The 13,920-nt window shown below is 42.0% G+C and overlaps 1 protein-coding gene across 4 annotated transcripts in view; it reads right to left on the bottom strand.

Moving 5' to 3' along the window:
• Positions 1-1,414: 1,414 nt before the first annotated feature.
• The window catches only part of Cpa6 (carboxypeptidase A6), a 286,143-nt gene continuing 273,637 nt past the window's right edge, over positions 1,415-13,920 (bottom strand). For all 4 annotated transcript variants that reach the window (XM_060385867.1, XM_060385866.1, XM_021644441.2 and 1 more), the window contains 2 exons: positions 13,719-13,803; positions 1,415-9,613 (listed from right to left, as the gene is read on the bottom strand). In XM_060385867.1, coding sequence (XP_060241850.1) covers positions 9,426-9,613; positions 13,719-13,803 — 273 coding nt within the window. In that variant the 3' untranslated portion in view covers positions 1,415-9,425. The remainder of the gene's footprint in view (positions 9,614-13,718; positions 13,804-13,920) is intronic.

Here is a 13,920-nt window from a genome sequence, read left to right as displayed (position 1 = left end):
CCTGATACAAAGCCAATATTCCCTTTATTTCCATACCACAAACCAGCAAACGGATACTTTTAGGCCAGTGTTTCTGGAGACAGGTAGATGCATATAACTTGTGTTTAGCAGATATCAAATAGTCTTTCTTAATGTATTGAAAACAGCTTCAAATTACTGAGGCTCTCTAGCCAGGGTAGCAGCCATTCCTGCCTCTGGAAAAGTGTAGCTATAATGGAAATTCAGTAACTGACTTCATGTTATCTGTTATAGTACAGCCAACTAGGTAGTTGAAAAAGGCTTGTTGAGACCACGGTTTGGACGCTGAGAAGTCCAAGAGAGTGGTGCTGCTGATGGCCTTTTTGTTACATCACAACATGCTAGAGGCCATCGCGTGATGAGAGAGCAAGCCCACTGACCCAGACTTTCTATAAAGCCATATTAAAGCCATCCCAAGGCCCCTGTCTTACCCAATCCCAGTTTCCTCCCTACAACTCTATATTCATTGTTTGCATATGAACTTGAGGATTGAATTTTCACCATCTGGCATTTGGGGGAAAATACTCAGATCAGGCAGTAACTGATCCTTATACCCGTTGTTTGGTTGTTGCTAATGTGTTTTCCCAGAGTATGCACACTTTTCTGCCAGCTTGCTCTGACAGAAGGTGGCTAATTTTCGAATTCTTCCCAGTTGGGGAAACATTTACCGTTCAGTGAGTCTGAAGCCGAGAACCCACCATTTCATGGCTATATCACTAGGTCATGAAGTTAGCCTCTTGGTTTAATTCATAATTAAATTATGAGGCTAATTATAACAGCCACATACTAGATGTCTTCAGCTGTCATTGGATATGCCTGCCTCACCCGCGCTGGGTTGGCACAGTAAGGAGAGCTGTTCCGTGCAGAGCTCCCCATAGGGCATCCACTAGGGAAAGAGGACACCGCCCTACAGGTCACCGTTGTGATACAGGGTCAGGGGTTAGGACCGAGGAGTCAATTAGAATCTGCCTTCAACTCACTTCAAGCTTATTTTTATGAGATTTCTCACCTGTCTTAGCAGGTCTTGGTACATCGTGTTTTGTGAAATGCATTAGGAATTCAGTGAAGCTGTTTTCAGGCTTATTATGCAATATTCTAATTATGATTCATGAAAATATTCCATTAAATACAATCACTATGTAATTACCCTGCTTAATCTACAACATACTTAATTAACATTTGCATGGAATTCTGATTTAATCAATTAGTTTGTATCCAGTGTAACTTAGGTGTAAATACATCTTATGATGCATCAGTCCCAAATAATCAACAAGAGCTGAGGTAATATACAACTTTAAGTAAAAGAAACACATTTCTTATGTTAATAGCACATCAAAATTTGGATAATTTCATTATTTAAAAAGTTAAGCTATAAATAGACTAGCCTACCCCTGTCTAATAGTCTATAAATTTTTTTATTGTGGGTGTTATAACTTGACTCGTAAGCATGCGTACCTCAGAATGTGACCATCTGTGGAGGGAGATGCAATGCCTTTAGCTAGGTGATGCCATACTCAGGGAGAGTGCGCCATCTCCTATGACTAGAGTCTTCTTTCTGTTTCTGTGATGAAACATTCCGACCCAAACCAGTCTGTTGTAGAAAATGAAAATGCTGTGGGTTGGGTCATATATTGTTATTAGCCCTAAGGTAACCACGGCAGTATGATCAAACCCGCTATCACAAATAATAGAACACTGACCAGGTATTTCACCTACGCTGTCTCAGCAAGCTTGTCCTCCATCTCCCAGACCCCATCCGATGCCCTCTGCCTTAATCATTCTCATCTGGTCCACCTTCCGTCCGTAATCCTAATATACTTGCTTATAGTCTTCATCTGGGCCTTCCACGCCATTATTGGAGTCCTTCCTCCCAGCCAGCATGATTCCTTCTCCGTGCTAACCCATGGTGGTGTCCTCCTCCTTCCTCTCTTCCAACCTGTCTTTCCCCATGATTCTCGTGAACCCGAGAGCTAGGGAACTTTAGCCACGCCCACCCCATTCTGCCCTGCCCAGGTATAGGCTGTTTAATTAATTAACCAATCAGATATAATGACTTACGCAGGTTTACACGACCTGGGTAGGTTTATGTGAGAATATGCTCTTCTGAGCAGAGACAAGACCTTGGGGGCAAGTAATTAACATTAGAATGCATAGCACCAGGCCAAACCCAACCCCAGCCCTTGGAGAAGAGGCTTTATTTCAGCTTACCCTTAACAGGTCACAGTTCATCACTGAGGAAGCCAGCTGAGGACCTCAAAGCGAGGCTCACAGAGGAAGGCTGTTTACAGGCCTACTCCTGGCTTACGCTTGGCTCGCTTTTTTATGCAACCAGGAACACCTGCTTAGAGATGGTACCATCCACAATGGGCTAGGAACTCCTGCACAAATTGGCAATCAAGACAGTGCCCTCAGAGACATCCTACAGGCCAGTCTGATGAAGGAAATTCTTCAGATGAAGGTCCCTCTTCTCACGTAACTCTAGATCAAGCTGACAATTAAGAAACAAAACAACCAGTGTTGTTATGGGCACCCAGTCATATGACGATAGAGACAGACATATGAACCTGGTCACTCACAGGAAGGTAAAGACCTACGACCTTGGTCATGTGAAGTACAGACAGACCATGTGAAGACAGAGAATAGAGCTATGCAGCTGAAAGTCAAGGAGTGCCAAAGACAGCTTTAAAATGACCAGATGGGAAGAGACAGCGTTCCCCGGGACATGTCCTACTGATGCCTGATTTTAGAACTCTAACCTCCAGAACCATGATGTAATGCATTTCTATTGCTTTCAGGCCTTCAATTTGTAGGACTTTATTATGGCACCCCTAAGAAACTTAAACACTAGCTAAAACTCAGCTGAAAAATAAAACTTGATATAATCAGCATTATAAAATTACTTTACAGTGGTTCAAAATGCATGTTCTATTTATAGTGGAGGAAAAAGAAGTGTTATATTCTTAAGAAGTGTTACATTCTTAAGCAAGAGTTGAAACAAATATAAGACCTCTGGTCCTCACACACAGCACCCACCAGGGTGCTCTGAACACAAATCACTCCTCCATTCATTTTGTGGCTTAGTTTAAAAATATTAAATATGAAAATAGCCTATAAATATTAAAATACCTACTTAAAGAACCCGAGGCATAAAATGTATACAGTATTACTGAAATGTGAGAGTAATCATGGGTAAGAATTTATCAAGACTTTCATTCTGAATCTATATATGGGTAGTAAAGAAACTGAGTACCCTGAAGATGGTGGATTATTGTGTTTGTGTGTGCGTACCCTCCTTCGGCCTCTGAAAAAGCATTCTTAACACTTCTGCTGGGTGACAGAAAGGATAAGTAATATAAATATCTAGTTCTTGGTAGTAACTTGCCAACTGTTCTTCCTGCATTGGGCTTGGTAAAGGCTAGATACTGACTACAATGAAGGATGAATTTTGAGGTTTATCTATATATTTGTTGTGGTGTTTTTCTCCCTAAAGACTCAAGAAGTAACTGTTGCTTGCTTGTCAAGGAGTGGTGCTATCTGATGGACCTGTGGAAGGTCCAGACACAGGGAGCTCCCAGAGCTCCCAACCAAAGGAGCATCAAGGATGTGCATGGGTCCCTAGACAAGGCATGCTGGTCCAGTTCCTCTTGTCAGATTCTGAGAAATAGCTTCTTTCCACCCAGGGTCTTTATCAGCCTCCCGTCCCTCCTAATTGTGCTGAACATTTTGGTTCACACCTGTTCTGCTGGTAGGGATGAAAAGAACAGTGCCCCCTCAGATCTTCCGACCACTCCTGAGTGTTTGCTGCGGGGTGAGTGTATTTCTTCTTCATAGAACCAAGCCTTTCTAAGACTTGTCTTACAAACATGTGTCTGGGCCGATAAAACAAAAATCAGTATGGTGGCACATGTCTAATTCCAATATTAGGGAAAAAATCATCAAAAGGGTTGTCAGTTTGAGCGCAACTTGGGCCACACAGCAAACCCTGCCTCAAAAGCAGAAAGTGAGTAATTATGACTTTGCTTTTAAAATATTGTTTTTATTTAAAAGTAGCAAATGTTTTAATGTTTGCATTTCCTAATTGAAAAGCAAGATCAGTCTTGTTTTTTATGACTCTTTTTAAGAAGCTTATATTGACACTCTCAGATGTTTTTTTTGTATTCTTCTCTGTGCCTGTCTTTCTCTTAATCCTTGTACTTAAGCCTATATTAAAATATTTCTCCTCAAATGAAAGTTTATTTAATATAAGAAGCATGTGCTAAAGAGAACAGTACTTCATTCCATCCCGTGTTACTTTCTATTCTCTTTCATTAGTCCAATAATTTTTCATCTTGCTACTTATTTTTTTAATATTTATATTCTTTTGTCATAGTTATTTGTGTTTGTGTTTCTGAGCACATGCACGTATGCACACATATACATGCCACAGTGAGCATGTAGCAACCAGAGGACTTTTTGTGGGACCTTTCATGAGGTGGGTTCTGGGTTCTGGGGATTGAACTCTGGTTGTCAGACTTGTTGGCAAGTGCTCTTACCTGCTGACCCATCTCATTAACTTTCTTTCTTTCTTTCTTTCTTTCTTTCTTTCTTTCTTTCTTTCTCTCTCTTTCTTTTTAAATTTATTCACTTACATTCTGATCATAGGCCCCTCCCTCCTCTCCTTCCAGTCTCACCCTCACACCCCTCTCCCATCCTCCATCTCCTCCTCAGAGAAGGGGTGCCCCCCCATGGGTACCAACCCACCAGCAGGGCTATGAGCTGGTGGTACATCAAGTCCCATCAAGGCTAGGAGCATCCTCTCTCACTGAGGCAGACAAGGCAGCCCAGCTATGCTGACCCTACTTTCTCTTTTCTTTTCTTTCTTTCTTTCTTTTCCTTTCCTTTCCTTTCTCTTTTCCTTCCTTCCTTCCTTCCTTCCTTCCTTCCTTCCTTCCTTCCTTCTTTCTTTCTTTCTTTCTTTCTTTCTTTCTTTCTTTCTTTCTTTCAAGATAGGGTTCTTCTATGTAGCCTTGGCTATCCTGGACTTGCTTTGTAGACTAGGCTGGCCTCAAACTCACAGAGATCTGCCTGTCTCTGCCTCCCTCTGTCACCATGCTTGGCTGACCCTACCTTCTTATTTTAACTAATAAGTATATGTAGATTTTCTTGATTTTTTTCTTTTTCTTTTTAGCCTTCAAGACTATCTGATTTCTTTCTATAGAGGAGGAGGAAGATTATGCTATCTTATGTCTCCATCTTATTTGCATCTTGCTTCTTCCTATCCTGGAGTACTTATGTCTGACACTATTTGACTTTGTATTACTAAGAAGTAAGTCATGTAGTATTTTAGGATACCTTTTAAAAAATAAAACCCACTTATTTTTTGTCAATTTAAATGCAGTTTTTGTTTGCTGCTTTTCTATACTTTTATTGTGAGTTCATCCTCAAGTCCTGTACAAATAAAAATTGCCTTCAACATATTTGTGTGTATTTCACATGTATCTTCATGTTTATCTGAAATCTTAGTTCTCTTTCCTCTACTCCAAGTTAGTACTTCTGCATGTCTGTCAGAAAGCTGTTACCTCAGGCCTTTTCCTCCGTGCCTGTTTTCTATCTTACATTCTCCCTTGTGCTACTTTTCTTATCCCTGTAACTAAATACTGACACAATCAAAGATTTATTTTGGCTCATGGTTTCAGAGCTGTCATTCTTAACCTTAGTTCTGTTGATTCTGGGCCCACAGAATGGCAGAGCATCATGGCCAAAATATACATGATGGAGTGTGAGCTTTTTCGCCTTATGGTGGCCAGGAGACTGGGAAGGACCCAGGGACAAACAGCCCTGATGCCTCCCTGGCTGACATACATTCGGTGAAGCCCCACTCTTGGAGTTTCATTGCCTTCCAAAATAGTGCCAGCAGCTGGGGACCATACTCCTAAGAGATGAGACATTTGCAGGGGACAGTTCATATCCAAACATGATTCCTATATAATTTTGAATGCTACATCTCTCTTGATTTATTCCTGCTAGGAATTTCCAAGAAAAAGCAAATTATTAGGAACTTACTTTTATGAACATGTCTACATTTTACCCTCAGATTTCATCAATAACTTTGCTAAATATAACTTTTTTTTTTTTTTTTTAGGAGGGGTGATTTTTCCTTAAAGCCCTGACGACATTTCTCCATTGCCTTTCAGCTTTAGTGGTGCCAGTGAAGTTCATGCTATGCATATCCTCGTTCCTTTGACTGGGTCTTTTTCTCCTCTCTGGAAGTTTTCAGGCCATCCCTTTATCCCGAGAGTCATGTTTTCCTCAGACAAAACTTTTAAGAGGCTTTCTACTGAATGCTTGGAGGCATTACCAGCTTGGAAAAAATCTGAACTACACTATTGGCTAGTTTTATCAGGCCATTTAAGAAGTCTGAATTTGGGCCACAAACCTGCAAGAGAACTGATGTGTTTTTCCAAATTTTTAGTAGCAATTCCTTGCCACACTACTCTTACCAAATTGGAAATGGTCAGTTTTCCTGATGGTCCATTAGAAATAACATAATTGTGTGTGTCTGTGTGTGTGTGTGTGAGAGAGAGAGAAAGACAAAGTATGAATGTGAGTGTATGTGTGTGTGTGTGTATATGTGTATATATGCATGTGTGTAAAGAGAGTGTGTATGATAATGGAATCTACCCTTCTATGTAAGGGAATCCTGGAATACAGATAGAAGTAAACTCCTTAGACTTCACAGCATGGTGCAGCCTTGGCCTTTGTTCTTTGACCCTGTTTCTCCCAAATGCTGTGAAATCCCAGTCTGCATGCATTCCTTTTTAGATTTCTGGATCTAATCATTCAAGGCCTAGCCTAAGGTGTCTTCATTTTCTTCTCTCATGGGTGTACAATGATTTTAAACAATCACCGGCCTGGTGTTTTGGTATACACGTGTAGTCTGAGCAGTAAAGAGGCAGAGGAGACCCCATCTCAACAAAAGTTCTACCTTGTCCAGGAGCCTAAGTTATTTTCAATGCTGAAGACACATACACTGTTGACCTCCTGGAAATGGAAGTCTGTGTCTCCTTGCTAAGCCTGTTTCCTCATTTGAAACATGTATTGTACAGACCAAATTAGATTATTAATGTAAAACTCCTATGCCTGGCACTTGTAACTAAGACTGAAATTTGCTTGTTGTCAGCCTTGGTCAGTGAATCCAAGGTCCCATACATGCTAGGTAAATCCCTAGATGTCCTTTATTTTTTATTTTCAGAGAGTCTCATTGATTTGACCAGGCTGGCCTTGAACTTGCTCTGTAGTCCAGGCAATCCATGGTCTTGGAATCCTTCTGCTTGAGCCTCTTCAGTATTCTGGATTATATGCCTGGGCCACCATGCCTGGCTTATTTAACATTATTGTTATTATTATTATTTTGGTTTTTTGAGACAGGATTCTCTGTGTAACAACCCTGGCTGTCCTGGACTCACTGTGTAGACCAAGCTGTCCTCACACTCACAGATCTGCCTGCTTCTGCCTCCTGAGCGCTGGGATTAGAGCCTGTGCCCGTTTGCTTGAAAACCCTTTCCCCAGCCCTTTATTCTGAGGTAATGTTTACCTTTGATGATGAGGTTTGTTTTCTTGTATGCAGCAGATTGATGGATTGTGTTTTCGTATCCATTCTGTTAGCCTGTGTCTTTTTATTGGGGAATTGAGTTAATTGATGTTGAGAGATATTAGTGACCAATGATTATTAATTTGTTATTTTGATGTTTGTGGTGGTAGTGTGTGCGCGTGCGTCTGCTTCCCTTCTTTTTGTTTTGTTCTTGGAGAATTATTTTATATCCTGTGTAATCCTTGGGTTGGAGTTTTTCTTCTAGTATCTTTTGTAGGGCTGAATTTGTGAATAGACATTGTTGACTTTTTTGTTATTGTTGTTGTGAAATATCTTGTTTTCTCCCTCTGTAGTGACTGAAAGTTTTACTGGGTATAGTAGTCTGGGCTGTCATTTGTGGTCTCTTAGAGATCTGCCCAGGTCCTTCTGGCTTTTCAAGTCTCTGTTGAGAAGTTGGGTGTAATTATGATAGGCCTTCCTTTATATGTGATGTGGCCATTTTTCCCTTTCTGCTTTTAATAGTCTTTTTTTTTTTTTTTTTGTTCTGTACATTTGGTGTTTTGATTATTATGTGGTGGGGAAATTTTATTTTCTGGTCTTATCTATTTGATGTTCTGTAGGCCTCTTGCATGTTGAAAGGCATCTCTTTCTTTAGGTCAGGAAAATTTTTTTTTCTATGATTTTGTGAAAAATATTTTCTGAACCTTTGAGCTGGGAATCTTCTCTTTCTTGTACTCCTATTATTTTTAGGCTTGGTCTTTTCATAGTGTCCCAGATTTCCCTGATGTTTTTATTTCAGGGACTTTTTAGATTTAACATTTTCTTTTACCCATGTATTGATTTATTCAAATGTATCTTCTAAGCCTGAGTCGGAGGACTCGGGCCTAGGTTATGTGTGTGGGTGTCTTACCTGGTATCTATCCCTGGGTCTGGCAGGCCTCTGGGAAAGCAGAGTGCTTTCAGGTGAGTTGGCAGGCAGGGCTAGACAACTCACCTGTTTACACCCTCAACACTGGTGGACTGCACCCCACACCCCGTGCCCCATCTCTGGCCCCACAACTCTGAAAGTCTGACAGACCCGGTGACACAGGTGATCTTCCCCCCAGGCCCCTGCCTGCCAACTCCTCCGAAAGCACCTCCAGCAGTAAACTGCACTCCCCTATCCTGTGCCCCATTCCCTGCCCCACAACTCTGCCTGCCTTCCCAGAGGCCTGTGGTTGCACGCGAGGAAAAATGGCTCCCCGTCTCACAACTTCTCAGCTTGGGGTGGGCCTCCACTGCTTCCTCCTCTATTCATGATTCAGTGCTGCTAGGGTCTAGACTGCGCAGGGAAGCGCAGCGGCTGTGGGCTCGTGACTTTATTGAAACATCTGCCTGACTTGTTATAGAGGTGTAAACGGTGCACTAAAGTGAGATGAATGTGCGAATAATGTTAGTCTTTGAGAGATTATGTATTTGTTAAGAAATACAGTTGTTTCTATTTCAAATAAGAACCAAGTAATTAAATGCCATTGGTAGCCTAGATCTTGATCAAGGGCATGGAGGTTGATTGAAGGGCAATCCTCAACTAATTTGCATACTTCTTGAAACAAAGGAATTTGAAAACATTTCCTTCCCCTCCTATAATCAAATAAGACTCTAAAGGGATATAAAGTGGATTTTCTTCTCATACCAAAGTAGGCTGTGTCCTAATTTTCTATTGTTACAAAGTGCCAAATTGCATGAAAAGATCCTTTAATGTCCACGGATCCTTCCAGTGTAAACAGTTCCTTTTGCCAAGCTGCCTTTAGGTCAGCCCCGGCTTTCTCCGGGTTGGCAGAGCAGACGCGCGTTTCTCTCAAGGGCATTTCTTTAGCAGATGCATGGTGATATTCTTCACAGCCAGCATGGTCTCTGTGCACGTGGGTTTTATGAGCACCTCTGGCAGTAAGAATCCAAAATGCCCAGTGTCTCGAAGTTCAAAAGCAAATGCATAGGGTATTCCGTTTTTATAAGCCCAATCCATCGAGTTCCCAGAGCTTACGTCTAAGAGGCAAAAAGAAAAATGTGCTTCACTAAAGGGTATGTGTTAATTTTCACACACACACACACACACACACGCTTGTGGGCATATAAAATACATGTTCACTAAACTCTATCAAATTCTTCCAAAAAGAATCACTTAGTAAGAATGATTTAAGATAGATGGCTAAGCAGGTAAACTTGCTGCAGTGAAGGTTGTGAGTGTAACCCATGTGAAGATGAAGGAGAGAAGTGACTCCACGTAGTCTGACCTCTGACCTCTACATGCATGCTGCCTCATACACAGAAATAACAGACACAAATTAAAAGATGGCATTAACAGTGGTTCTTTGGCATCTGGCTAACAGATCTTACAAATTATGCTTGCTGTCACCTTTGAGGACCTGGTCTAAGCATTAATGCTGGGCCAATGTGACGGCCTCCAAGTTTCTCAACCTAAGTTTCCATAACATTTCTCTTCACCTTTGCTTTGTCTTCTTCATTCACCAGTAAGTATGCTACACTGAGAGCCCTTTGTTGTTGTTACAGCTCGGTTGCTCCCTTTCAAGGTCTGGGGAACTAGAAGTCTGTCTCCTGAAGCCCCTCGTCTCCTCCACTCCCTCTGTTCTCTCACTCCTGTTGAGCACCCTTCCTGCCTTCAGCCTTTAGTGTTCTGACCTCTTCCCCGCCCCCACTATGCTTTCATTTCACTTGGCCATGGCTGATTATCTCACTAAAGTTTTCCCCAGATCTTCCCAGTGCCTTCCCCTGTCTGTACTCTGCTGCAGCTTCTCCAGTGATCAACCTACCACTAGTTTCTGACTCAGTCCAGGGAAGGGCATCACAGAGAGAGAGAGTCTTTGTAGGGGAGTGGCTTGTGTGTGTGGGTTGTCTAATCATAGGTGATGCTCTGTGCTGTCACAGCCTGACATTTCCTGGACTTTGTCATTCTCAGCTTATCCCGCCCCCATTTTATCTCTGTCCCCAAAATGGCTCTGCGTCATCTCCTCTGCTGACACCAGAACCCCAAGCTTTCCCTTTCCAGCTGCTCTCTCTCTCTCTCTGTCTCTACCATGTGACACTGCCTTCTCTGTATTGTGGATCTCTTCCAAGTCCTTGTGTCACTCACAAATTTTCACGCCTTACATCTGCATTGGCTAAAATGCTCAGGGACCCCTCCTCTTCCATGCATCCCTGGTTGGCATACTCTCCCCCTCTCTCTGCCCTGCTCTTCATTTTGTGTTAGAAGTCAAGGGAATTGAAAGACAGCTACACTCTCAAACGCTATCAGTCTGGTTTCTGTCTCTTTTGTGTGGTGATCTTTGTTCGTGAAGGTCACCAATGACAACATATCTACTCTCCTTTTCTGTTTTGTTTTGTTGTTTTTTCTCTCCCCTCAGATACTACTTTTAGCCTCTCCAGAGCACTTAACATAGCTAACAATCCGTTCTGGCTGCTCTCCCCCCTGGCTCTGCAACTCTGGCCACGCATGCTGCGGCTTTTCAGGTAAGAACTGAAAACACAGGCACTGATGAAGATGCCCTGCTTATGAGCCAGACATCCAGTTCCACCTGCGGCACAGGGTTGCTGCGAAAACGAAATGAAATAGTACATCACTTGAAAGCGCTGAGGATGTATTAGTTACTATTATCTTACTTATTTACACCCCAAAGTGCCTAGCACATAGAATTTAGAATAAAAAGCTCCAAAGGGAATAATTTAGTAAATGAATTAATATTTCACAGGAAAATCTTGACGTACTTTCTTCTCTGAAATATTTATGATCCCGCTTGGCATACATACGCTACTATTACTAAGTTTCTGGAACATGTTCATTTGCCTGAACAATATCACTTTTTAAAGTGCATGCACGTGTGCATGTGTGTGACAGTGCACACGTTTGTGAGACAGCACATGTGGCCTGTGTGCCTGTGTGTACCACAGCATACGTGTGGAGATAAGGGCATAACCTCACTCATTGCCTTTACTGTGTTTGAGACTGCATATGCTAGCTGGCCCACGGATTTCCAAGGTTCTCTTGTCTCTGCCTCCTACCCTGTAGTAGGCACAGTAGCATTGTGGATGGGTACTGCTGAGTCTGGTTTTAACGTGAATTCTGAGGTTTTAAACTCTGGTCCTCATGCTTGGCACAGCAAACCCCTCACATCCCACCCCTTTGTTTTTTGATACAGGGTTTATATGTGTGGCCCTGGCCAGCCTGGGACTTGCTCTGTAGACCAGGCTAGCTTTGAACTCAGAGATTTGCCTTTGTCTGTGTCCCAAGTGCTGGCCACCACCACCATGCTTTTTTGTAAACAAACAAACAAATGCACAAACAAATACAAGTACACACAAAAACAAAACAAAACAACAACAGAACACAACCCAGCAGAATCTCATTATGTAGCCCTAACCTGGCCTGAAACTTGCTCTATGGACTACAATGGCCCAGAACTCACTATCTAAACCAAGAGGTATTTGTAAATCCTCTTTCCTCTACCTCCAGAGGGTGAGGATTACAAGTATGTACCATATTGCCTGGTAGCAAGATACTTTTTCATAAATTTCCTGGGACAAGGTCAGATGGACTCATTATATGAAGGGGATAGCCAAGCAACTCCGGCACCTTTCAGTTTCTGGTGGCTTTGGCTAAGGATAGAAAATGTGCTATGGTTTCAGTGTCCCTCTCCATAGAGCACAAACAGAAGCCAAAGTTGGAGGTAGCATGTGCCAAGCATTACATCATGCTGATGTGACAGGCTCATTTCTATGGTAACAGATTGTTCTCTGTAAATATAATTATGTGGCTATGTCTTTGTACCAAGAGGAAAAGGCTGGTGAGGCTTAGAAAATAACTTAAAATTGTTCATAAAGGCATTACGTTGCTATCAGTTGGAATGTTATTTCTTGTAAATACTACTTTTCCTTTCACAATAACTATTAAAAAGCAGTTCTAAAGCTAGGCAACGTAGCTGGGCTGGGGCAGGATGGTAAACTTCAGGTAAGCTTTGGCTATATAGCGAGACCGTGGCAGAAAGGAAGGCAGGGCAAGTAGGAGGGACACAGGAAGGATGAAAGAAAAGCGGAAGGGGTAGAGGGATGGAGGAAAAAGGAGCTAGGTGGGAAGTAGAGGAAGGAGGAGAAACCATTTTAAAAGGTCAGCGTGGACCAATGATCATGAACTATGGATTAAAACTAGTAACACTTGTGCCCTTCTCACTTTTAGCATAAACTCATTTGACTTATAAGGTCAATGAACAACTGGCCTTTGTGGAATAAAATGAGGGGTAGGACAGTAAGACTACGTAAAGAAACCATGGAGAAATTTGGCCTTATGGAGAAGCATAATCAGATGCCAGTATATTACATAGACTTAGAGCCCGTGCTTGGATGCACGCACAGACATTAATGACCCATGATTTTTCACTAGATCTTCCCAGTAACACTACACTGTAGAATCTGGAAGCTCATGAGAAATGATGTAATCTAATTACTCATTTTGCATTTGAAGAAATTAAAAACCAGAATTAATCAATACCCCGGCCAGGACAATACATCTGGCCGCTTGGGACTAGAATCCACACCTTACAGTATCCAACTTATTTCCATATGCTGGTTCCTTTTTATTTTATATAAAAGAAACACTTTAAAATCAGTCTTCAAGAGAAAATCGAGATGCAGATGCTATATACGAAATGGCATTTCGTAACAGGAGCGGCAGAGGAAAGGGACAAAAGGGAAGCTGCTGGAGAGCTGAAACATTTACTTCATTATCTTCCTGAGGCCATTTCCACACTTAGAGAACTTAAAAATTGCTTAAGGAGCCCATTTTGGTACTTTCCACTGTCAAGGGATCTCAATTCAACTTGCAGTCATTACTGCAGGCTTAGCATGTTCTCGGCTCAGAATTGGTTTAAATCGGTACAGCGATTTCTGTCAAGCTGTGGGAACTCATCAGGTATCAACTCTCCCACTCTCCCCGTCTTCTTTGGCTAATCTGATAGTCACAAATTTTGCTTTAGGAAGAACACACTTTTTTTTTTTTTTTTTTTTTTTTTTAAGGGAAATCGTGGCACAGGATATTGGTTCAAGAGAGATGACTCCAATGCTACATGCACAGGAAACTTACACAATGTTTGGAAGGCAGGGCCGTGTCTGTATCGTATTCCGTGTACCGACCGAAGTGCCTTCACGGCTTTGTGAGCTGCAAATTCCTGTGAGGGCAAAATGGAGAAATCGTGTCACTTAGATTGCTACACTGAAACTTCTAGAGACACTGGCATATTGCCTGAGCCTTATAGGTGGACAACAGAGAGAAACAGAGATGATTC

The sequence above is a fragment of the Meriones unguiculatus genome, chromosome 6 (genome assembly GCF_030254825.1).
Source record: "Meriones unguiculatus strain TT.TT164.6M chromosome 6, Bangor_MerUng_6.1, whole genome shotgun sequence".
NCBI lineage: Eukaryota > Metazoa > Chordata > Mammalia > Rodentia > Muridae > Meriones > Meriones unguiculatus.
Note: the sequence above shows the minus strand (reverse complement) of the source record. Positions and strands in the feature narration are given on the sequence as shown.